Source organism: Coptis chinensis, chromosome 5 (assembly GCF_015680905.1).
Source record: "Coptis chinensis isolate HL-2020 chromosome 5, ASM1568090v1, whole genome shotgun sequence".
In the NCBI taxonomy this organism is placed as follows: domain Eukaryota; kingdom Viridiplantae; phylum Streptophyta; class Magnoliopsida; order Ranunculales; family Ranunculaceae; genus Coptis; species Coptis chinensis.
Genome location: NC_141460.1, coordinates 93,081,681 through 93,105,664, shown reverse-complemented (window position 1 = coordinate 93,105,664; position 23,984 = coordinate 93,081,681). Strand labels below are relative to the sequence as shown.

At 35.1% G+C, this 23,984-nt stretch overlaps 1 protein-coding gene, 2 long non-coding RNA genes and 1 pseudogene across 4 annotated transcripts; 1 reads left to right on the top strand and 3 right to left on the bottom strand.

The window, feature by feature from the left end:
- Nucleotides 1-1,536: 1,536 nt before the first annotated feature.
- On the bottom strand, nt 1,537-3,069 carry LOC147500184 (uncharacterized). Its single transcript, XR_015194641.1, has 3 exons — nt 2,830-3,069; nt 1,946-2,680; nt 1,537-1,837 (listed from the first exon to the last, which is right to left on the bottom strand). It is a non-coding gene; the product is annotated as an uncharacterized LOC147500184 (long non-coding RNA).
- A 1,567-nt stretch (nt 3,070-4,636) lies between these two features.
- On the bottom strand, nt 4,637-5,940 carry LOC147500183 (1-aminocyclopropane-1-carboxylate oxidase homolog 1-like; annotated as a pseudogene). The gene is made up of 4 exons (XR_015197060.1): nt 5,936-5,940; nt 5,725-5,856; nt 5,194-5,515; nt 4,637-5,065 (listed from the first exon to the last, which is right to left on the bottom strand). The product of XR_015197060.1 is annotated as a 1-aminocyclopropane-1-carboxylate oxidase homolog 1-like (transcript).
- Nucleotides 5,941-10,041: 4,101 nt separating this feature from the next.
- Nucleotides 10,042-10,668, top strand: LOC147500182 (uncharacterized). The gene is made up of 2 exons (XR_015196238.1): nt 10,042-10,122; nt 10,424-10,668. It is a non-coding gene; the product is annotated as an uncharacterized LOC147500182 (long non-coding RNA).
- A 6,768-nt stretch (nt 10,669-17,436) lies between these two features.
- LOC147500181 (1-aminocyclopropane-1-carboxylate oxidase homolog 1-like) lies at nt 17,437-19,258 on the bottom strand. The gene is made up of 3 exons (XM_086561866.1): nt 18,685-19,258; nt 18,271-18,589; nt 17,437-18,139 (listed from the first exon to the last, which is right to left on the bottom strand). Exons 1-3 carry the CDS (start codon nt 19,230-19,232, stop codon nt 17,888-17,890), a joined length of 1,119 nt encoding a protein of 372 aa, XP_086417992.1. The 5' UTR covers nt 19,233-19,258; the 3' UTR covers nt 17,437-17,887.
- Between the last annotated feature and the right edge of the window lie 4,726 nt (nt 19,259-23,984).

Below are 23,984 nucleotides of genomic sequence, written 5' to 3'. Positions count from 1 at the left end.
TATGGGCCACCATCCATAATTCCAATGTATGGAATAGTAAAAGGCGCAGTGGGATGGAACATTCTGTCTCAGTCTAAAAATACCATATGGGATGTTACATTCCGTCTCGGTATCCCCATACACTATTTCCTGTCAGAACCAAACCACCTGCAAAAATTAGTGATATTCCATCAAAATTTTCTGTTTCAACCAAGACATAGGAAATGAGTGAAATGCGAGATCTAGCCTAACCTACGAACTTTTGGAATTAGTGAAATGAGTGAAACGAGTGAAATGAGTGAAACGAGTGAAATGAGTGAAACGAATGTGAAATTTTTGGAAGCATACGAACTTATACTTTGGAAACATACGAACTTATAATTTTTGAATTTTTTTTGTCATAACCTCATTTGTTTTATTGACATATTCATATCCAAAACCTGCTAATATACTTTGAAAATGATAAATAAGACAAACAACAATCATAAACAACACCCAAGTCTAACACAGAAACACGGTAAAAAAACTAACTTATAATTTCTGAATTTTTTGGACATAACCTCCTTTGTTTAATGACATATTCATATCCAAAACTCATCAAAGAAAAACCTACTAATAAAAAAGTCGTTACAAACAACAATCCCAAACGCCATAAGACAAGTAATGGCGCACAGTTATTACAAACTACAAAAAAATATCTACTGAGACCTCCTCCCCCTACGAGAAGGCTCAGTCGAAGAGCTCTCCCCCCTACGTCGTTGTCGCCTCTCTGGTTGAGGTTGAGCTTGAGGTATGGCACTTGCAACATTCTCCAACTCTTGCACACGTCTCTGAAACTGCAAAGTTCAATTTCGTTCTTCTTGTAAGTACTCAAAACTGCGACGAGAGAACTCCATGAAGGACGCACGCATGGCATAACTGAGAGAGCTGTAATTAAGGAGCTCCGACCTTACTTCATCCTGTTTAGCAAAACAAATGCATGTTAGGGGTTATAATGAATAATAATAATAACAAATCATGAATAAATTCAAATCATACTAACCTCGGCTAACTGCTCCAACTGTATTGACAAATCTGCTACCACTACAACATCTACTGGTGGAATAGGTATGCTCATATCTTGCCCCTGAGAAGTAATCATGCTCCAGTGCCAAAGGTCATCCTTATCAAATATCTGTGGAGTTCTTTGTGGCATCTGAATATCATAAAACACCCTGGGTTGTGACTGTGGCAACTCCACTCCTTCTGGGAAATGAATGTCAGGCCTCAATGCTTCAGAAGTAACCCCTTCAAAATTGGTGCCCCGGTATAACGCACCTAGCAAGAGACCTCGACCAACCCTCTTCCAATACAAGTCATAGTCTCCGTAAAATGAAAGCGATCGTCGGCCAATCATTTGGGTTTGCTCTATAGTGTGAAAGAGCAGTAGGAAGAATATCAGAGGCTGTCATATCTATAGGTGGTAGGTAAGGTATAACAATCTCTCTAGATACTTGTCACCAACATCTGTCCCCAAGGTACCATGTAGTTACTGACCCTATAAGTATCATTGAAACATTGCTCTATGACACATATAGGATAGTCTACGGTACTCAGTGTTCTCTGGAATATCTGGAATATCCGCATAAGTGGTCTAAAATATGAAGGACTCGGCCCAAGGTTGCTACTCAATTCGGGTAGCTCCTAAAAGCTCAATCTGCTGACGAGTGTTATGAATATTATGTGATAGATCCCCATACCCCCTCTGCCTACGATGAAGCCCCCATGCTTGAATACGTGGAATCAGGTCATGAGTCTCATCCTCTTCCAACCTCTTCAACACAGGATGCATCACACGAAAGTGTTCGTACCACCAATACTAAATCAATAGATAAAATACAATATCAATATATATATATATACATGTCAACATTAATAATTAGATAAATAAATGAAATGAAATAATAACTTAATAAATAAGACTTACCGGTATAATCCAAACAAAGCCGCCCAAATTGCCTTTAGCAGCTTTCGTCTCAACTGCGAGGTCTAGGCAGCGGTAAAGGCATGTCAAGATGGATTGACCCCAGTCATAATCCCACATCCTCTCTACGTTGAGACAACGGCCATCCACCCGATACGTAAATAACTATCAACATATCCAAATAATACCGCACCAACAAAGTAGAATAGGAAGGCACGTACATATTCGTGGATCGACTCCTCACCAATATGATAGTCTTTCGGCTTCTCCTTGAGTCTATTCAAATTATCTCGAAGTAAACCAACTCATACTTATAGCTCCTCTCTTAAACTGCTCAGCCGATAATCTCAAAAACCCGTCTTCCTCATCAGCTTCAACCAAATTAAAACCTTCAAAGAAACTCATCGCCGTAGTAAAAACCTCTAAATTTTCATCAAAAGGAACAACATCTCCATAACTAATTGGGATACCCGTGAGCATTGTGAAATCAAGAAGGGTAATCCCAAGCTCACCCCATGGGAAATGGAATGTGTGGGTAGTTTGCTACCACCGCTAAACTATCCCAAACAACAACGCTTGATCATTTTGTCCCAAATTAGAATTCAAAAAGTTTCCAAATGGTGTGGCCGCTATAATGTTGGTAACCGTGACAAAATTAGGATCCGTTTTTTATTTCATACAACGCCACCACGACACAACATTTGAAAGTGCACAACGCACTTTTCATAGGTGTACTTCCTACATTCAACCAACACGCAATACGATATAATTACAACTATTTTTTTTTAAAACAATGCGACAAATTCAAACTAATTACACAACAACAAACTTGATATAAACTAACATAAATAATAATAATTAACATAAAAAAAAAATCTAAAACTTACTTGAGACTCCGCCACTCGATTTGCTACGTGTCGGACCGATGTTGACGCTAATGGTGGGTGTTCCTCGATTTCACAACGCGGTGGAAAATTGAACCTAAGTTCAATTTCGCCCTCCTCGCCCATATTTTGTGTTCTTGACGACGATCCTTTTTGCCCCTTTTTTTGGATATTTTGACATTTCCAAACCATTAGGAATGCTCTTCATGTGGTGAGGTTGGTGGGGATGCATTGGGGGGGGGGGGGGGGAGAAGTCATTAGAAATGGAAGTTTATGAGAAAAGGTTGTTAATGGAGGCTAGAAAATCGCAATGGAGGTTGGGAAGAAAGTGAAAATGGAGCCTGTTCGCGTCTGTTCATATTGAGTCATCAGACGGGATGTTACATTCCGTCTCAATCAAAAGCCTCCAGACGGAATCTAACATCTCGTCCGAGATATTTTATTCACATTTGCATTGCACAGCTTCACCTTGTTTTTCACCATTTTGGTGAAAAGAGGGTGAATAAGTGCTGAGGTGGCGGTGATAAGGGGGGATTATAGTCACTGGCATTGCAAATGCTCTAAGAGCATCACGCTCAAAAAGTTAATCCATTCTTAAGTATGAAATATTCTTATTCTTTAATGCAAGTAAATCAAAATGAATAAATATATAATATTCTTTAACGCAGGTAAATTGAAATAAATGTAGTAATATTCTGTAATGCAAATCTAGCCATGGTAAACTAAGTAACTGAGGACATCATTTAAATTTCAAGTATAGAAGTAGAAGTTACACGAATTTATTGGTGTTGAATGTTTTACTTGGAATGAACCACAAGGCTCACTCCCACCCAAACAAAAAATTTAAAAGAAACACAATAACTGCATTTTTCGTATACAAGTGGGAACATCTTCACAAGATCAACAACCAGGCTCACAGACCTAGGAGAAGAAACTTCTTGTTGGTTTGACAATACAAGGAGTTTAGAGAACTAACGTACCTTGCCACTACCAAATGATTCCATGCTTCCCATTTCTCCTTTCATTCCGGCCACGTCATTCTCTTGAACTTGCAAAAAAAGATTGAGAAATTAGGAAATCACTCCAATATATGCATTGAAGATTTTCCCAAGAACTATCTATTTCAAAACCTCGTGGTAATCAAATTAATATGTAAAATGACCGTTTATAATAAGTGAAGATTACATACCAATGATGCTTGGGCTTTCAAATCCTCAACGTCCAATTCATTCCGAGCTATAGCCACTGAAGTTCTTCCGACATAAAGACATAGTTTGTTGCTATAACCACTGTGTTTGCAAGGCTCGAAAGAGGTTTTTTTTTTTTTTCCCTTTGGTAGAAGATAGAGCGGGGGAAGAAGAATGGGCATAAAGAAACTTTCACTAACAAAAACAGAAAAACGGGTAACAAAAAAGACATGTGTTATTTTTTTTTCTAATTTTTTTAATCTTATTCCCCTATTGGAAATACCCCAAATTATTTGGGAGATATTATTGGATTTATTACAGTTATTGGGGTATGGCAAAAAAATTTGTTAGTTATGGGGCAGGAGAGTGTTTTGTTGGGTATGTCCAAGATCACCCTTTTCATATTAATTTTGATTCCTATTTTTTGTTTTGTTTCCATTTCCTTTTTATTTTTTCTATGACTGAGGGATAAACTAGTAAAATTGGAAATTTTGAGGATTTTGTGCAAGGTGTAACTACTCTTTTTTTTTTGGAAAAAATGAAACCCTTGGAGTGCTTGGAGGAACCAACGCTCGGAGCAAAAAATCACTCCTCCAAACATATAGTACATACACTGAATACACTTCTTCCAGCATACCTGTCATATTTCATATTAGGTCTTTAGATTCTTACTGTACAAGCATGCATTTATAATGCAAAAAAAACCAATAGATTTCCTTCCAAAAGGGTCTATTACTTTATTAGTCACCATTACACTATTAACAGCATTTTTTTTGTCATCCCTTCCTTTTTCACTGATTACATTATAATTTCAAATTATTCAAGCCGGACTTCCCATCCCCTTGAGAACTGAAATACTGGATATAGTCTTTCGTTGTGAGATCTTGGTATACACGGTCATTTTCATCTGAAAGTAGTTCCTTGATTGGTCCGTAAGTCTTCATGGTCATATTCAGACATACAGTTAGGAAACATGCTATTGATACTCTTGGTCCAACAAGATTTGCTAGAACCCTGTGCTCTATGCTCTTGAACTTGTCATTGGAAACAATCTGCATGAGGATAAAAATTCAGGACAGTACATCCAATTATTTTGCAGTATTGAATCGCGAACTTTATATGGAGCCAGACATGTAGTATATTTCAGATAAAACAATACTGCGCCCTTTAGGAAACATACCTGGAGAAGATCACCAATGTTAATTACAAAAGCTCCTGGAATAGGTTGGACATCAACCCACTGATCTTGATGAAGAACTTGGAGGCCGCCAATGTTGTCTTAGAGAAGGATGGTCAGAAATGCGGGATCTCTATGCTTGGCAGCTCCTAAAGTTAGTTCTGGCTGTGGACATGCTGGATAGTAATTAGATGCTAAGACACAGGATTGAGCCCACTCCAATTTCTTTAGGTGATCAGGTTTCAACCCAATAGCCTCTGATAATAACTCAAAGAGACTATCTCCTAGTTCGGTAACATGCTTTGTATAATCAACAGCTATGTCCCTGCAGATTAAATAACCCTATCAACAAATATTCACTGACAAAAATATGCTGAACTTAACATGTTTTTTTCCAAAAAATTTGAAGGCACCATCACTCAAACAATAATTACTTGTCATATCGTAACATGGAGCAGACATATTTTAGTACTACACAATAATTAACCACTGCGGGCTCTTACTAATAATACTATACTACAAATTTTATACTACCTGCAAACGGCTGGCAACTCAACGGGATCAAGAGGATCAGGAGTGAACATAAGAAAAGTTAAAGTGTCCCTCCAATTAGCAGCTTTTGATTGATAAAGAACAAAGTTGCTACTAAAGTTGCTACTAAAATCTCTTTTTTCACCTCATTATCTTGTTCATTAAATCACGACTATCCAAAGTTATGGGCTCCATTTTTTGAAAGAAACCCCACCTCATTTTTATTCTTGTTCATTAAATCTACGTTGGTATCCCTTCTTTTGAATCATCTCAATCCATTAACAGTCCTATGGGCACTCCATGGTTCATTGCAACCATTCTCTCTTTTGAAAGATGGTTGCAAAATTCCCATCAACAATTTAAAAAATATCTTAAGAATATACTTCCTGCATGGTTATTAACGTATCTTGATTCCTAAGAATAATCATCGCCATTTTTGGAATTTTGGAATTATAACAACCCTATTTTTCATTCCCATTTTTATTAAATATATATAAAATTAAATAATAATAAAAAGAAAAGATAGAGATAGAAATAAAGATAGAATAATAAAAACGTGGGAAGTGGGATTAGTAGTTGCTGGAAATAAGGGATGGGGGTTTCGGGTGTTTTGGTTTTACCAAACACTCCTTCTTGTTTTTGGGGAGAGTTTTTTTAAAAGAAAAAGAAAAAAATAAAAAGAGAAGGGACGTGCTCTAAAAGAGAGAGAGAGTTCTAGGTTTAAAAACAAAGAGAAAAGAAAATGGAAGAAGAAGAGGTATTGGCTTCCGGTGCAGCATCACTTTCCGATTTTCTTTACTAGACTCTAACTAATGTTTTTGCAATCTCGGGTGAGTAGTCTAAACATGTTCTTTAAAAATTTATTTGATTGATAATCATATGATTCTATTAATTATTTACTTATTTTATATATTGGAACCTTGTAATGAAAATATTGATGTGGTCAAAAAGATTTAATTGGCATTCTTGCGAACTCAAGCCTTACTTTGGTTATACATAAATAGTCATGGGTATATTCTCTATAGTCAATGGTGGCTGACATATATATAAATATTTGGAAATAGGTTTGTTGGTGCTTTCCTTTTTGTTTTTGAGTGTCACAGCCACCGTATTAAAATTGAACCATCATATTATATTGTATAGAATGGAAACTTTGGAGAGAGCGGAAATTAAGCTATGGGATGCACATATTTTTTTTATGTGAATACAACCCACCGTCTGGGGAATTACCATGTTTAATTTCTACACACAACTACAGAGTGAAGTAAATTCATATACAATTGAATGATATGTGGTCAAAAGTAGAAATGTTTGACTGAGATACATGAATATATCTTTGTCTGTTCCATGATTGAATACCGAGTGTTGTCGCTGGTCTGATTTCGAACTAAATTTTGATTTAGATATAGTTTGAACTATAATTTTAGGAAAACATAAAGATATAAGGTCTGAAAGTCTGCTTTCCAACCCAATCGACCTTGTTGCATTCCGAGATTTGTGGATATGGTTACGGTGTTCGAAAGTTAGCACGTCAGAATTTTCTGACTGCAGAAATCCGGATCTGTGCCTGTTTTCGAACCACGTTTTCACATAGTTAGGTTCAGATTCAAACTCTCGCCAAAACATGAAAAAATAAGTTTTATGTGTCTGCTTTCCAACCCAATTGGCCTCGTCGCATTCCGAGGTCTGTGGTGATAAATATAAGGTCTGGAAGTTTGGTTGACAGAAAACAGTGCGTCAGAAATTAGTTTCTGCGCACTATGTTCAAGTCCAGTTTTAAAATAGTTAGGGTGAGAGTTAGAATTTTTATAAAACATAAAAAAGTAAGATTTGGAAGTCTGCTTTCTATTACAATTGGCCTCATCGCATTCCGAGACCCGTGGAATTAATTATGGTGTTTGGAAGTTTGACTGGCAGAAAATAGTGCGTCAGAAATCAGTTTCTGCGCACTGTGTTCGAGCTTAGTTATCGAACATTTAGAATGAGATTGAGTGTTTTTGTAAAACATGAGAAAGTAAGTTCTGTGTGTCAGCTTTTCAACACAAAAGCCTTGTCTCGTTTGGACACCTGTGGAAAGAGTTGAGCCATTCGAAGATAGTCCGTCCAAATCTAATTTGTTGAAGATTAGGATTTTTACCGTTTTGACCCAAGTTTTCTTCTAGATGGGCTGAGGTTGGGACTTCGGGTTCTACATGAAAAAAAGTATACCTACATACCTTAGTTTCTAAATAATTAAGTTACATGTCATTTGGATGAATGTAGGAAAAACTATAGCATTGACTATGTGGTCGATAAGAACTACGGGCGCTCTTGATTCCAATCCGAAAAGATTTGGATCGTGGCGACTTTGAACAAAAGTGCAGCCACTATATCTATAATATATATATATATATATATTAGTTTTGTGTGGTAATTATGTGATTGTGTTAGAAATTACTGTTGTTTTGAGACTACATAAATATATATATATGTGAGATAGAAGTTGTATATGAATATAGACTTTAGTATATGTGGATCTGTTTTGGACATTATTGTGTGTGGACTTGAATTTGGGCTAATGAATTATTTGTTTACGATATTGTGTATATGAGTGTGGTTATGTAAATTGTATTTGCTTGATTATAAGTCCTTTTTTTACATTCAAGGATATTTAAGGACGCGCGAAAATGACTCTCTGCATGTGTGGTATGTTTTTTGACATGAGTAATGCTAGTATAATTATAAGTGATAATAATATTTTAATGTGTCGCCCACATCTTTAGAACTCTCCACGCTCGAGATTTGGTAATGAGATATTATGACTTGTGATGTCATGTGATAGATGGGTATTCATTGAATGTGCCATGAATGACCCAATAGTTTGGATCGCCCTCTAGAGGAACTAAGGTATTAAGCCTTGGGGTTGGTCGTATTCCTTGAATGTACGGGAATGTAGGTTTGGGTATTCCTTGAATGTGGCGGGGAATGACTCGGGGCATTTATTGAATGTGCCATGAAATGGCCGTTAGTGTTATAATGGGTATTCCTTGAATGTGGGGGAATGACCCAAGGTATTCATTGAATGTGCCATGAATGACCGATATTTTGTTATGCCCAAAAGAGGCTTTGTGATTATGTGTATGGAAAGCCCGAGAGATGGTTGTGACTCACAAGTTCTGAGTTTACAAGATGAAAGTATGTTTCACGAGGCGATATCCCCGCTTGGGACATATGTTTTGTAGTGGTACTTTCGGTGTGAGTGAGGCGCCGACGGATATGTGTGATTTGGCAAATGTGTGTAGTACAAATCATGGAGTAGGAACTAAAGGTTGGGCTGTGTCTTTGAATAAAGGAGTCAACAAGATAATTAATAAGCAAAGTAAAAATATTGATTTTACGTGTGATGGAGTTATTGCATATGATGTCTATGATTTCTTATGATAAATGTTTACGTGGTTTGTATGAGTTGATACTCACAAGGGATGAATGTACTCCTTGGTTGTGACTTTTTCTCGCTCTCATAAGTAGGCGAAAGTGATACTAAAGTAAAAAAATATATGAATTGTGTGATGCTATAGATATGAAGTGTGACGGTGAATAATACTAATAAATGATTGTGAGTTCTATGTGACTGTGAATTGACTATAACTTGATATGTTATTACGAAACTATTAATGACTTGTGATAGTCTGAGATCTATGATTATGCATGCAGAAACTTTATGACGTAATAATGTCATATGAATGACTATCCTTGATATAGGTATTATGATAAGTGGTATTCTCGAATATCTTGAGAGCGAACCAGTCATATCAATTAGACTTAAATGTCTTAAATGAGGTTTGGTTATGAATGAAATTTTGACTGGTTGAAATAAATCATTTTATTGTGATGTCTAACTCTATTTTGTAGGAGGGTAGGATCTATTAATCTTTTCTGCAGGGACGTAAATATCTTACCCTAAGACGACGTGTTGGCTTAAAGGTAAGGTATACCAAACTCATTTTTAATTAGGTTATCATATGTGCAGTTAATAAATGGAATATAAGTGGTATTGTATTGTGAGTTATTTTGGAAAGTGGAAATGACGAGTACTGTTATATGAGATTCTTGGAATTTGTATGTTGGGGGTGAAATCTTACTTGGGAAGAAACTACACGCCGTTTTTGGAAAACGGAACTATATTGTCTTCCAAGTTGAAATTGTTTGTAATGTTATATTTATTCATTTGAAATATTATTATATATATTTTGTTGTTAGTCTACTCATACCAAAGAAATTCAATTTGTCAACCCATGTTTGCTTTGTTTTGCAACGTGGGTGTGTTCTTAGGGAACATAGATGGTGGAGTCAAAATGGATAAGGAGACGTGATTTGGAGTTGCTCTTGGAGTCTTCTGGTTTAAGATTTTCTGAAGAGTTGGTTAGTTTCTTTATAGTTTAATAATATGATTTAAGGATTTTTCCTTTTCGTTTCTTTTGATTTCAGTTTTTGTATATATCGTGTTTGATAACAGGGTTTTGGGTTTTGTTTCACCCTGGGTTTCCAGATAATTAAATATAATTGTTTTAAATATTGTTGGAAATTTGGGGTGTGACAAGAATCTTACTGGGATAGATGATCACAACTTAGACAGTTTAGTTATCAAGCAGACTGAATTTTCACTTATTGGCCAAATCAGATTGTTAGGCAAAGTGTGCAATAACACACGTTTTCTTTGCAGGAACAATAAAGTGTGTGTACCGTGTACCTGCTTGTCAAGTTGACAAGGAACGTGGCTATGGTAAATTCAGAATCCAAAATTCCATGCAGCAGGGCAGACGATCTCAACTCTTTTCTATATGAAATACTTAATAACTTGATTCCTTTTCGTTGGTAAGCTCGTTTTGGATGTATTTATGTAAGCTAGATTCAGAATCTGTAATTTTTCTACTCGTTTGGGATCTTTTAGATGAGGTACATTCTAAATGTACTTGCCCAATTATTTTCTTCTATATTCTTTCTTTTCATTGTAGAGCAACATTTAATAGCAAACATACTCTGTACACATCTTCCAGTGAAACTGATCACCTCTTTCTTCTCATTTATTTATTTAATTTATTTTGGTATTTGTTACTGCCGGACCCTAATTTGTGTTGGGCGTGCTCAAAAAAAAAAAATTATTACAAGTGTGCCATTAGTTTCAAAAAATCCAAAAAACAAATAATTATTACAAGTATGCTATTGATTTCCAAAAAATTGAATTCGAAACTCCAAACTTAAACGACCCGGCTAGGTCGTTTGGACTAAGTCCTAAACGATTTGGCCACACCGTTGGACTTAGTCCAAACGACGATTTTTTGTTTGGACTAAGTCCTAAACTTAGTCCAAACGACTTTGGACACCGGTCAAGAGTCCAAAATGTAACTTTAAATTTTTTTTGAAAGTTCAAATCCCAAACAACATAAAACACCGTGCGGGTGAGTCCCAAAACGATGTGGCCATGTCGTTTTTGGATTTGACTTATAAAAAATGGTCACACCGTTGAACTTAGAAAAATCCCCAACGATATGGTCACACCGTTTGGACTAAGTCTCCAACGATATGGTCACACGGTTTGGATTTAGTTCAAAATTATGTGGTCATGTTGTTTGGGATTTGAACTTTGAAAAAAAATTCAAAGTTATGTTTTTTGGGCTCTTGACCGGTGTGGGCGTTTGTCGTTTCCCACTAACTAAGTCCCAAACGGTGGTAGAGTCGTTCTTCTACCGGTTTTAAGTTTGGGGTTTCGAATTCAATTTTTTGGGGACCAGTGACATATTTATAATAATTGTTTTTTTTTAGATTTTTTGAAACAAATGGCATACTTGTAATAATTGTTTTTTTTTTGTAAGAGTATGCCCAACACAAATTGGGGTCCGGCAGTAATAGGACCCTTTATTTTTCTTATCTTGCGGTGACAGCGGGTTCTGAAACCTGTCTTGGTAACTGGCTTGCATCTACAACCTCTCTTCTGAATTTCTAAGAAGTTGATGTTCCATATGCTTGAATTTTATTGTCTGTTTTGGAAGTTGATTTGAACGGACGTATGAGGCCTTTAAAATCTGAAAGTAAACCGAAGTGAAATGTTTCTGTTTTACATGAATTGATTACACAGGTGTAACCATCTAACAAATAGTCTTTATAGTCTGTACTCCTGTAAGATGTACATATTAGAAATATTACATTCCCCTCATACATTGCATTGCCATTTTTTTTGGTCAACAACTTTGCATTATGTATTTTAAAGGTTTATTTGATTACATCCATCATCAGGAACCAACGCCCGATGTCGCCAAAAGCATGAGCGCCCTTAACACCAGAGAGAAAAAAACGTCTTTTTCTCTACAAAGATCTTAAGAACTTTCAGTATGCCTGAGTCAACTAGGTCTTTAACACCAGTTTTGGTGTCATCAAATGCCTTAAGTTCTTCAACTCGGTTGTACTCTAGCTCAACTATGGGAGATGAAAGAAGGGGTTTGCTGCTGATTACCATTCTTTCTTTCTTTGTTTCTTTCGTGATTTTCTCGGATTTAGTTCGACAATTGTTATACAGAATCTGTCAAGAAAACTTGTTATTATATATATCTTTAGCAAAAAAAAACAAACCTTGTTATTGTCATATAATATTCCCATGAGGATTACGTCATTGTCATCATACTTAAGGAACCAAGTATCATTGACTTTTTGGCTCTCTGTAATTTGTAGTGCCTTTTTTAATGGTTTTGAATGGAAGAAATCGGAGGAATGGTAATACACAACTCCCTTAAAAACCTCCCTAAAAGATATCGTTGGAACTAAGATTCAAGTACATGCACTTGTGGATTCAGATAATTGATCGAGTTATGACATTTGTTGATGTCTTATAGAATATTAAAGAACCCGACAACACGATAAGATGACTAACAAGTGACTTTCCGCTACAAAAATTAGCCAGTTCGCTGGGCGAATGTGATTGTTATTACATATGGAAACCATGTGTAGATGGGGACATGCTGGAATAACTCTAAAGTCTAAATGAATTAGCCAGTTCGCAGGGCGAATGTTATTGTTATTACATATGAAAACCATGTGTAGATGGGGACATACTGGAATAACTCTAAAGTCTAAATGCTTGAGGGGAAAGAGCTTCCCATCCCATGGTGACTTCTCGCATCACTGGAGCCCCTGAGCTCCCATGCCTTCGTTGGAAAAACCCAACCGACGGTTTCTGAAAAGGCTCTCATTATTTTATTAGAGAAAGTAGCTGAGAGCAAGGAGCATTGACTTGCTTTCATGAACAGCGTTCTCGGCCGTGCAGCTCCTGTTCTTGCGAGTTCTAAGTTCTAAGTTCTAAGTTCTATAGACAATAGTTTTAATTCATTCCAATTTTTTTTTTTTTTTGAATAGATGCTGGGATTTTGCAGATCCCCATTTGTATTATAACCTTTCATAAGTTAACATTACATCATCCTCTACTATAGAATTCAACTTAATACATAAAGGAGGAATAAAAACAACAAACTCCATATTTTCGCCTAACGAGAGTTTTGCAAGGTAATCTGCAGCTCTATTTTCTTCTCGGAATACATGGGTCAAAAAGACATCAATTAAGGAAAACATAAGTCTTCTAGTGGTAGCCACCAGATTCCAGCACTGCCATGGTGAAGTCTCGATATCTTTAAGAATTTGGATAGCTCTTAGTGAGTCAGATGCCACTATGATCCTCCTATAGCTAAGCTCAATATATAGACTAATCCCAATTTAAATAGCCTTTAATTCTTGAAATAGGATTGAGTGCACATCTCCTCCTCCAGAAAATGCAAAAATGACATGACCTTGTTCATTTCAAGCCATACCACCATATCCTACATCCTCCATATTCATTGAACCATCACAATTCAACTTAATATAACCTGTAGTTGGGAGTAGCCATCTAATCTGTTTGGTTGTTGTCTTCTTATATTTGAAAGAGAGTCCAATTTGATCAGTAAAAACTCGTAAGCTTATAGAATCCTTAAGCTCCTCCACTTGTACCTCCAAGTATTGCTTCATATCCCTCAATAACATGTTACTGATGACTGTTGGATTCGAAAACATTCCATTAAACCTTCTGTTATTACGTTCAGCCCAGATGTAACCTATGGTAGCACATATATACACTTTGATCAATTCTGCCTTTTGTGATTTTCCTCGTACCATATTGATGAGATTACGTTCATTCAAAATTATTGCTCAATAGGGAATAATTGTAATAAAAAAACATACACTTCTTCCAACACACTACCACTTTGGTTCTTTCTATTATACAAACAGGTATTGTAGAATTTCATATTAGTGGTGATGCTAGGAGAGTTATGACATTGTTCTAATGAGATAAAACCAAGAAGAAGAAGAATTTAGAATAGAGTAGGTTAGAATAATAGGGTTAGAGTTTTTGTATTATTAAGGGTTTTGTTCTTTTTCCAGAGTTACATACTTATACTAACCTCAAACATGATAATAGAAACTACTAGATATGGATGTCCACACTTATAAAAACGTGGGACTTTCCATATTGAACATATTATAATACTCCCCCTCAAGCTGTAATACCGCAAACTTGCAAACTTGCAAATTGCAGATTGAATGGCAGAAAGAAAAGATATATAAGAATGCAACTCCCCCTTTCGCATAGAACTATCTTTAGTTGAAGAACTCGAACAACTGTTGAGATGTTCTGGAAGTGAAACTGTCGGTTTAGGCAATGACAAACAATAACAATGATTTGATGTGAGCGCGCTTCTTGGCTGCTACTACCAATATCACTATTGAAGTCTTGCACAACATAAATTGCAAACAATAACACTAATTTGATGTGAGCTTCTTGGCTGCTACCATCAATATCATTGTTAAAATCTTGCAAAATACTGTTCTAGGTACTCCTAAATACTGAATAGTGAAACTGCAGTTTAGGCTTGACTACTACCAGCTGAATACTGAAAAGTCCATATTCTCCTTGACTGCTACCTGGAAACATGAGCACTCTTCCACCAACGTCTCCATATTCGCCAAGACATGATGGAATATGGAGACATGAGTACTCTTCCACATACATCTCCATATTCGCCAAGACATGATGGAATATAGAGACATGAGTATGATAGGGTTATATACTAAAAGCATTACTTTTGTATTAACTCTAATTCTTTATATTTTGAATGAGAATTATATGGGAAAATGTTATGCATATTATATATGTTATTAGTTATATGCATGTGTCTAATACTTTATGTTGTAGATGATATGGTATGTGGTGACACACAGAAGATCATATCATTAGTACCTTATAAAGTATAAGTAAACGTTCACAACCTAAATGGATTTGGACAAACCATTGGTACAGTTGTAGTATAATCTGGTATTAGTCTATCTTGACTACAGGATTACACTAGTACACTTTGTGTGTATTGAACAGGACCAAGTGAGGTTGTTTCTTTTTATACTGACTATATAAGAGAACAAACACCTTTGTTATTATGGATGCTTGTCCTCTTAATCCGGATATAATAACGGGCACTTACGTGCATTGTACGTTGCTTTAAATCATCAATGAGTGAGATGGTGAATCAACAAACTTGATGGATTGGGTAATGACATTGTATGTAAGGTGTGTTGTTGATTATAGAAGGAATCTGTGACCCGCAGGAAGTCGGGCTGATGATGTCCCATTGAGGAGCTCATAATGATTGTTATGTAAACCCTGCAAGTGGATTTAATCCGACATGACAATGAGGTTGAGTGGTACTACTCAAAGACATAAGAAGTTGATTAATGTAGTTGTCAGTAACTTGACTTAATCAATGGGCATTTGATATCTTAAATACGGGGAGATCAATAAGCATATAATATATATCCCATAAACGTAACACGTAATTTGGGATTAGGGCGGTAGTGCAACAATGGCCTTTAGTGGAATAAGTCATTTGTTGACGGACTTGGGCCGTGTGTTCTAGGCGAACATGGAAGCCCAAGCCCATCAGGAGGCCCAATCCTAATTTCTCTTCATGGTCCCTGTTGTAGCCTATATAAAGGAAACTTTTTTTCTCTGGCCGACTTACTCATGGTTTTACTCAAGAAAGATTAGTTCAAATTCGGTTCTGACCTTGAGAGTGATATAGGCCAAGAGAGAAAGACGAGGGTGGTAGATTGTTGCCCACACAACGTCCATTCCATTGATAGGAATACAATAGAAGATCAAGAGGTTGTTGGTTTTGTAGATTTTGGATTCTCAGAGTTATCTTAACCGATCTAAAAGGTATGAATTTCTATCCAAAAATCGTGGACACCCCTTATTCCGTTGCGCGTGAGTGTTCGCGGTTCGTAGATCATTCGTTGCAACCATAACAGTTCCTACAGAGTACTCTTCCACATACGTCTCTATATTCGCCAAGACATGATGGAATATGGAGACATGAGTACTCTTTCACATACGTCTCTATATTCTCCTTGCCTTATATACTACTCTGGATCCTCATATCTCCAAAATCTTTCCCTCAAGTTGGAATATACAAGATGGAGTTGGAACATACAAAGGTTTGTCTATTCCGATTTGAACTGAGCACCGAGCACCACAGCGGCATAAAAGGAATAAAAACAAAATAATGATAAACGCGAACTGGATAACCCCAAACATGATGAGAATCACAAAAAAATGCGAACTGGATAACCCCAAACATGATGAGGATCACAAAAGAAATGCGAACTAGATAACCCCAAACATGATGAGGATCACAAAAAAAAAACGCGAACAAAATAACCCCAAACATGATGATGATAACAAACAAACGCAGACAGAATCACCCCAAACATAATGAGGATAACAAACAAACGCGGACAGAATAACCTCAAACCTATGATGAGGATAACAAACAAACGCGGACAGAATAACCCCAAACATCCATAACGACATACAAACAATACTATACCTCCAATCCTGAACGAGAGTGTAAACTATCTTCCAAAGGCTTAATACTTCAAAAATCTCGGAAACTGATGTTTGGAGGCTAGAGCGCGTGCGCTCCTTTGTCAAGGCATATTGGAGCGGCAGCCAGCTACTACTTTCCAACTTCCAAGACTTCGAGGTGCATCGCCCCTTGGACCTGGCTATATTTGAGTGTGCGCGCACCCTCTTCTCTGAATAAAAAAAAAAACAACGAACAATACTGAAACCAACCTTTGGCGTGTGCACCTAGCAGAAGGCTTAGACTAAGTGCATGCGTGCCTCGTCCAATACTAACTTCAGAGACTCCGGGATACAAAGAGGTTGTGCCCTTCTTATCAATACTAAGACAGAGAGATTACCTTGCTTTCGAACCATAGAGAATAATGAGACGAGAGATTGCGGAACCTTGAATATTGATTTCGAACATGACGATGGACAGTACCAAGTGACAATACTGAAAACTGATAATACAAAACTGGAACCTTGAACAGTGCCGATGAACAGTGCTTGTGAACAGTAAATCCGCGAACATAAATAATCTATCCAGAGAAAGATTGAAACTTGATTTGAATACTTAAAAACTGAAAAAGAATTGTTTTTTTTTTCTTCTTGTATACTAATTTTAGGAGATACCTCTCCTAGCATACTACTAAACTTATATTTGAACCTAGAATTTCATATTAGTGATGATGCTAGGAGAGTTATGACATTGTTATAATGAGAGAAAACCAAAAATAAGAATTTAAAAGAGAGTAGGCTAGAATAATAGGGTTAGAGTTCTTATATTATTAAGGGTTTTGTTCTTTTCCAAGAATTACATATTTATACTAACCTCAAACATAATAATATAAACTACTAGATATGGATGTCCACCCTTATAGAAATGTGAGACTTTCCATATTAAACATATTCTAATGCTATATATTTTAATAGGTATTCATGGTGAAATAGTCTTAACCTGAATTCCCGTCGCGGCCCTTTCAGAACGAAATGAAACTTTAGTCTGTCTGACACTGATTATTTAGAACTTTTTGTCGGTTTGAAACTTGTCTGACATGATTGGAAACATCCTTAACAAAATTACTCTTGATATGGGAAACGAATAACTCCACGGGTCACGAGGTAAACTCTGTTACAGTAACCAGATATCATCTGGAATTCTGGATTTTAACATATCCTTAACCATTATGTTTCTCATTGCCGAAGTCACAATTTGAAATAGTCCAAACCAAACTTACCATCAAGAACTTGAGAATAAAAATGATCAACATATTCTGTCATCAAAAAATCTCTGTAAATACGGGGGGTTTCATCTGAAATCAAGTCTTTGATGGGTCCACAAGGTTTTGTGGAGTTGTCTAAACGTTGGCCAAGGAAGCACGCTACTGATACTCTTGGTCCGTTACTATTAGCTAATACTCTGTGTTGTACGCTTTTAAGCTTGTCATTCGATATAATCTGCGTAGATATAGAAAACGTTAACATAAACATTTAGATTGAAATCTATCTCTTGTGATTTATTTGATCCATTAATATATATTAGGTGTGACAGTGTTGCAAAACTGCATTATTGTCTCCAGAAAACATACCTGGAGAAGATCTCCTATATTTACGACCAGAGACCCTGCAATAGGACTGACATCAACCCATTGATCTTGATGAAGAACTTGAAGACCACCCATGCTGTCTTGAAGAAGAATAGTGAGAAAACCAGCGTCTGTATGCCTTGCAGTTCCTATAGTTAGCTCTGGTTCTGGACATGCTGGGTAGTAGTGAGAGGCTATGTTGCATGATTCAGTGCATTTCTCTTGCTTTAGAAAATCTTCAAGACCAAGACCTTCTGATAGCAACTCAAAAAGAGTATCTCCTAACTTCGTCACATGATTTGCGTAGGCAATAGTTGTCTGTCTGGTAATCAGGCAACAAGTTGTCAAATAAAATTGCAACAAATTAGTTCGCCTGTCTTAATTTCAATTCCTAGCACTGAACAAATTAGTTCGTACCTGCAAACGATTGGCAACTCATCTGGATCTAGAGGATCAGGAGTCAACATAGAAATGTACAAAGTGTCTCTCCAGTTAGCTGCTTTTGATGTATAGAGGTCAAAGCTGCTGAAAAACCTCACTCTTTTCTTTCGATCACGACTATACAACTCTTTCTTTACCTCGTCATTTTGCTCATTAAATCTAAACACCCCTTGAATCATCTCTTCCATCACACTTGTAGGGAGTCCATGATTCACAACTAGGAAAAAACCTGACTTCTCTGATGCACTAAGAATCCCATCAACGATTTCTTGACGCATTTTCTTGTCGCCTTCAATACCTTTGAGGTCTATAATAGGAATTTGAAACTGGCTTAGATTGGAATCCGACTTGTAATCAAGTTCATTTGGTGGTCTGATGAAGATCTTAGGGACTTTCAGTATGCCAGAGTCAACTAGCCCTTTAACACCGGTTTTGGTGTCATCAAAAGCCTTAAGCTCTTCTACTCGGTTGTAAACTGGCTCAACTATGGGAGATGAAAGAAGGGGATCACTGCTCATTGCCATTTTTTCTTTCTGTTGTGATTTCTTGGATAAGTGACCAGCATATATAACCATATAGGTCCATAATTATTATGATTATTATATAGAAATCATCAAAAAAACGTGTCCTAAATTAATACTCCAAGATATCTCATTGGAATCTTACGCTGGGGGACCAAGTATTGGATTTTCTTGCTATGTACCAAGTTGCCAACTACCAACAGAATTGCTACAGTGAGAGTACTTTTCCATGCAGTTAGGTTCTTTAAATATTAGGGTGTTGTTAGGAAATAGGAAGTGAGGCCTGGCTTAAATTTAAATTTCTTAGGACAGTCAACTGAAACATTGTTTACACAATTACGCCCATGATAGTTTTATTGTTGAGGCAAGATATTTATCGAAACAAAAAAAATTGTTGAGGGCTTTGACTCCTTTGAGGCAAGATGACGTCATGACGACATGAGAGAGAGATGAAAGTCACCAAAAAAATTCTTGTAAAAAACCAAAAGTGTCTTGGGCTTTTGGCTACTCCCGCATTTGAAACCAAGCCGAGACCTATTGGGCTGCCGTAGCCCGGTCCATGGGCCCACTGAAAATCAATAAATATTTTGAAACCAACCGTCGCACTGTGATTCGGACTATTGTCTTATCTACTATCTATATACTAAAGCAGAGACTTTTAATGGAGGATTTTTTCTCTCCTATGTAGCACTCTAATAAGAGAGTTAGTTTTTTCTCTCTCCTATGTGGCACTCTAATATGAGAGTTAATTTTTTTTCTCTCTCCTATGTGGTACTCTAATATGAAAGATAGTTTTTTCTAATATCCTACAATCCCACGTACATTGAACATCCTCGGAGAGTTTGAGTGTATTTCTAATTCTTATATTTAGAGAGTTTGAGTATATTTCTAATTCTTATATATTTGATCAAATAAAAAAAATTACTAAAAAATAGGTGATTTGTAAAAGGTAATTTCCTATTACAAATCAAACACTTTTAGTGTTCCAATTCTTATATATTTGATCAAATAAAAAAAATTGCTAAAAAATAGGTGATTTGTATAAACTAATTCCATATTACAAATCATACAACTTTAGTGTCTATGATAAAACACCGACTTATTTTGAATATATCATTAACACGGCCTCAAAACACAGTTAAAAACAATTATACAAAAAATAACATTACAAAAATATATAATAGAAAATGAAAAAAAAATAAAATGGCAAAACAATAATGACAAATCCTCAAATAATATTTAACAGAAAATCAGAAACTGGATGCAAATGCAAATATTAAACTAATCTTAAAAAGTAATTAATAGAAAATTGGAATATGGATACAACTGCATTAAACTAACCTCAAAAAATAATTAACGGAAAATCAAAACTTGGATGCAAACATGCAAATACATCAAACTAACATAAAAAAAATAATTGTCGGAAAATCGAAAATTGGATGCAAATGCATTGAGGTAACCCTCAAATATTAAATTAACGGGAAATCGAAAACTAGATGCAATTGCATTGAACTAATCTCAAAGAAAAATTAATTATAAATTGGAAACATGATGCAAATGCGTGGAACTAATCTTAAAAAATAATTAACGGAAAATCGGAAACCGGATGCAACTGCACTGAACTAATATCAAAAATAAAATAAACTGGATGCAAATGCATTGAACTAACCTCAAAAAATAATTAACAGAAAATCGGAAACTGGATGCAAATTCATTGACCTAACCTCAAACAATAATTAACGGGAAATCAGAAACTAGATGCAAATACAATTTTATCAAATAATAAACGAGAAATCGGAAACTGGATGCAAATGCATTAAACTAATCTCATTACAATAATTAATTAAAGAAAATCGAAACTAATGATGTAAAATGCATTGAGTTGACCTCAAAGAACAATTAACAAGAAATTAAAAATTGGATGCAAATGTATTGAACTAACCGGAAAGAATAATTAACGAGAAATCAGAAATTGGATGCAACTGCATTGAACTAATCTCAAAAAATAAATAACGGGAATTGGAAATTGGATGCAACTGCATTGAACTAACCTCAAAATATAAATAACGGAAAATCAGAAACTGGATGCAAATGCATTGAACTAACCTCAAAATATAGTTGGGTTATATGTTGTGGGCCGCAAGAATGTCTCGATAAGTATAGTTTTGCATTTAAAATGATGTTTATCTTATCTCTTTCCGTATGATTGGGAACTCCTTACTATTCAAGTAGCTTCAATATATATGAACTTCACATTATTAAGTAATCTCACAAAATTTCAATCAAACTTCTTTTATTAAACAACAAAATGAAGTTGAAGGGTTTTATCAAAGGTGATTGAGTTCTTTTTTTAATAGAGAGTGAGGTTTTCACGTTATAAGAAATTTGGTTGAGTGATAAATATAATATTAATATATAATAGTTCTACATATTTGCAAATATTTTTCAGAATAATTAATATAACAACACCCGTTCATAGATAATCTTTGAAGATTCCACATAGTAAGTCATGCATAATTTAAAGAATAATTAATGGGAAATCGGGAACTGAATAATCTTCGATAATCCCATATAGTAAATCAAGCATAATTTACATTTTATGTCATGTTTGCAAGGACACTACAGATAGATCAGTAGAAGTTGGTATTACACATCACATTGGATAATTAAAAAAGAAAAAGAAAAATCGGATTCAAATTCAAATACATAACTGAGCTCAAAGTTAAGAGTATGTAATTAACGGAAAATCGGAAACTTTATGCAAATGTAATAAATTAAACCCAAAAAGTAATTAACTAGAAATCGGAAACTGGATGCAAAAAGTAATTAACTAGAAATTGCATTAAACTAATGTCAGATAATAATTAACGAAAAATTAGAAATTGGATGCAAATCCTTGAAAAATATTTAACGGGAAATCAGAAATGGTATGCAAATACATCAAACAAACCTCAGATAATAATTAATGGGAAACCGGAAACTGGATGCAAATACATTAAACTAAACTCAAAAAATACTTAACAGACAATCGAAAACCGAATGCAACTGCATTGAACTAACCTCATAGAATAATTGGTGGGAAATCGGAAACTAAATGGAAATGCATTGAAATAATCTAAAAGAATAATTAACGGGAAATCAGAAACCGGATATAATTGCATTGAACTAATCTCAAAGCATAAATAATCATAAACTAGATGTAGATATATTAAACTAACCTTAAAGAGTTATTAACGGGAAATCGAAACTAGATCCAAATGCAATGAACTAATCTCAAAGACTAATTAACGAAACATTGAAAAATGGATGAAACTGCACTGAACTAACCTAAATGAATAATTAATGGAAAATTATAAATTTGATGTAACTGCATTGAACTAATCTTAAAAAAATAAGTAACGAGAAATCAAAAACTTGATGCAAATGCATTGAACTAACACCTTAAAGAACAATTAACATAAAATTGGAAATTGGATGCAACTGCATTGAACTAACATAAAAAAATAATTAATGAAAAACCAAAAACTGGATGCAACTGCATTAAACTAAAATCAGATATTAACTAACGGAAAATTAGAAATTGGATGTAAATGTATTGAAATAACCTCAAAAAATAGTTAACTGGAAATCGAAAGTCGGATGTAACTGCATCGCACTGACCTCAAAGCATAAATGTCCGCTTTTTTAGCCTTCCTACGAGTAATTAGGAACCCAAAATGAAAGTGAGTTTATAAAAACAGACTCTTACATATATGCAAACTGTATAGAAATTGTAAACTATCGAACTAACCTAGAAAAACAATTAACGGAAAATCAGAAACTTGATGCAAATGTATTGAACTAACCTCAAAGAGTAATTAATAGAAGATTGGAACCTAGATGCAAATGCAATGAAACTAATCTCAAATACTAATTAACGAAACATCGAAAACTGGATGCAACTGTACTAAATTAACCTTAATAAATAACTAATGGGAAATCATAAAGTGGATGCAATTGTGCTGAATTAACCTCAAATAATAATTAATGGGAAATCAAAAATTTGATGCAACTACATTGAACTAACCTCAAAGAATAATTAATGAGAAATTTGAAATTGAATGCAACGTACTACATTAAAATAATCTCAAAAAATAATTAATGGAAAATCAGAAACTTGATGCAAATGCATTGAACTAATAACTCTAAAACATATTTGTATTATATGTAGGGGAATAAATGTCTCGACAAATATAGTTTTTCATTTTAAGTAGTGCTTAACATAATTCTTTTATTGTGATTGGGAATGTCTTGCTATTCAAGTAGCTTTAATATTATCTTCGCCACATTAGGCATTCTCACAAAACTTCAATTAAACTTCTATTGTTAAACCTAACAATAAAAAGAAGTCGATGAGTTTTATCAAGGTTTGATGCTTCCTTTTTATAGAGAGTGGTGCAAGAAATTTAAATGAGTAATTAATTTAATTTTTATATCTCATAGCTATGCATAGTTGCTAATATTTTTTAGAATAATTTAATATAACGACACCCGTTCATAGGACACGTTCATGTGATAAATTTTTTCAAGTGGAAGTAGTGTATTCTTTGAATATATGAAAACAATCAATCTGTTTTAGTGATTTGTACACATTAGTACATAAGCCGAGCGGTGATGATTTACCGCTAAATCACCATAAATCTAATAAAACTATTATACAACCTAAATCGAGTTTAAGATAATTCTATTTGAAAATTATGGATTAATATCCTAAAC

Bases quoted from the DNA above. Each gene is read 5' to 3' on its own strand.
- LOC147500181 (XM_086561866.1), bottom strand. From the start codon at position 19,232: ATGGCAATGAGCAGTGATCCCCTTCTTTCATCTCCCATAGTTGAGCCA. The intron at 18,590-18,684 runs GTACGAACTAAT...CCTGATTACCAG, and splicing joins GAGTTGCCAATCGTTTGCAG to ACAGACAACTATTGCCTACG. The intron at 18,140-18,270 runs GTATGTTTTCTG...ATATCTACGCAG, and splicing joins ATATAGGAGATCTTCTCCAG to ATTATATCGAATGACAAGCT.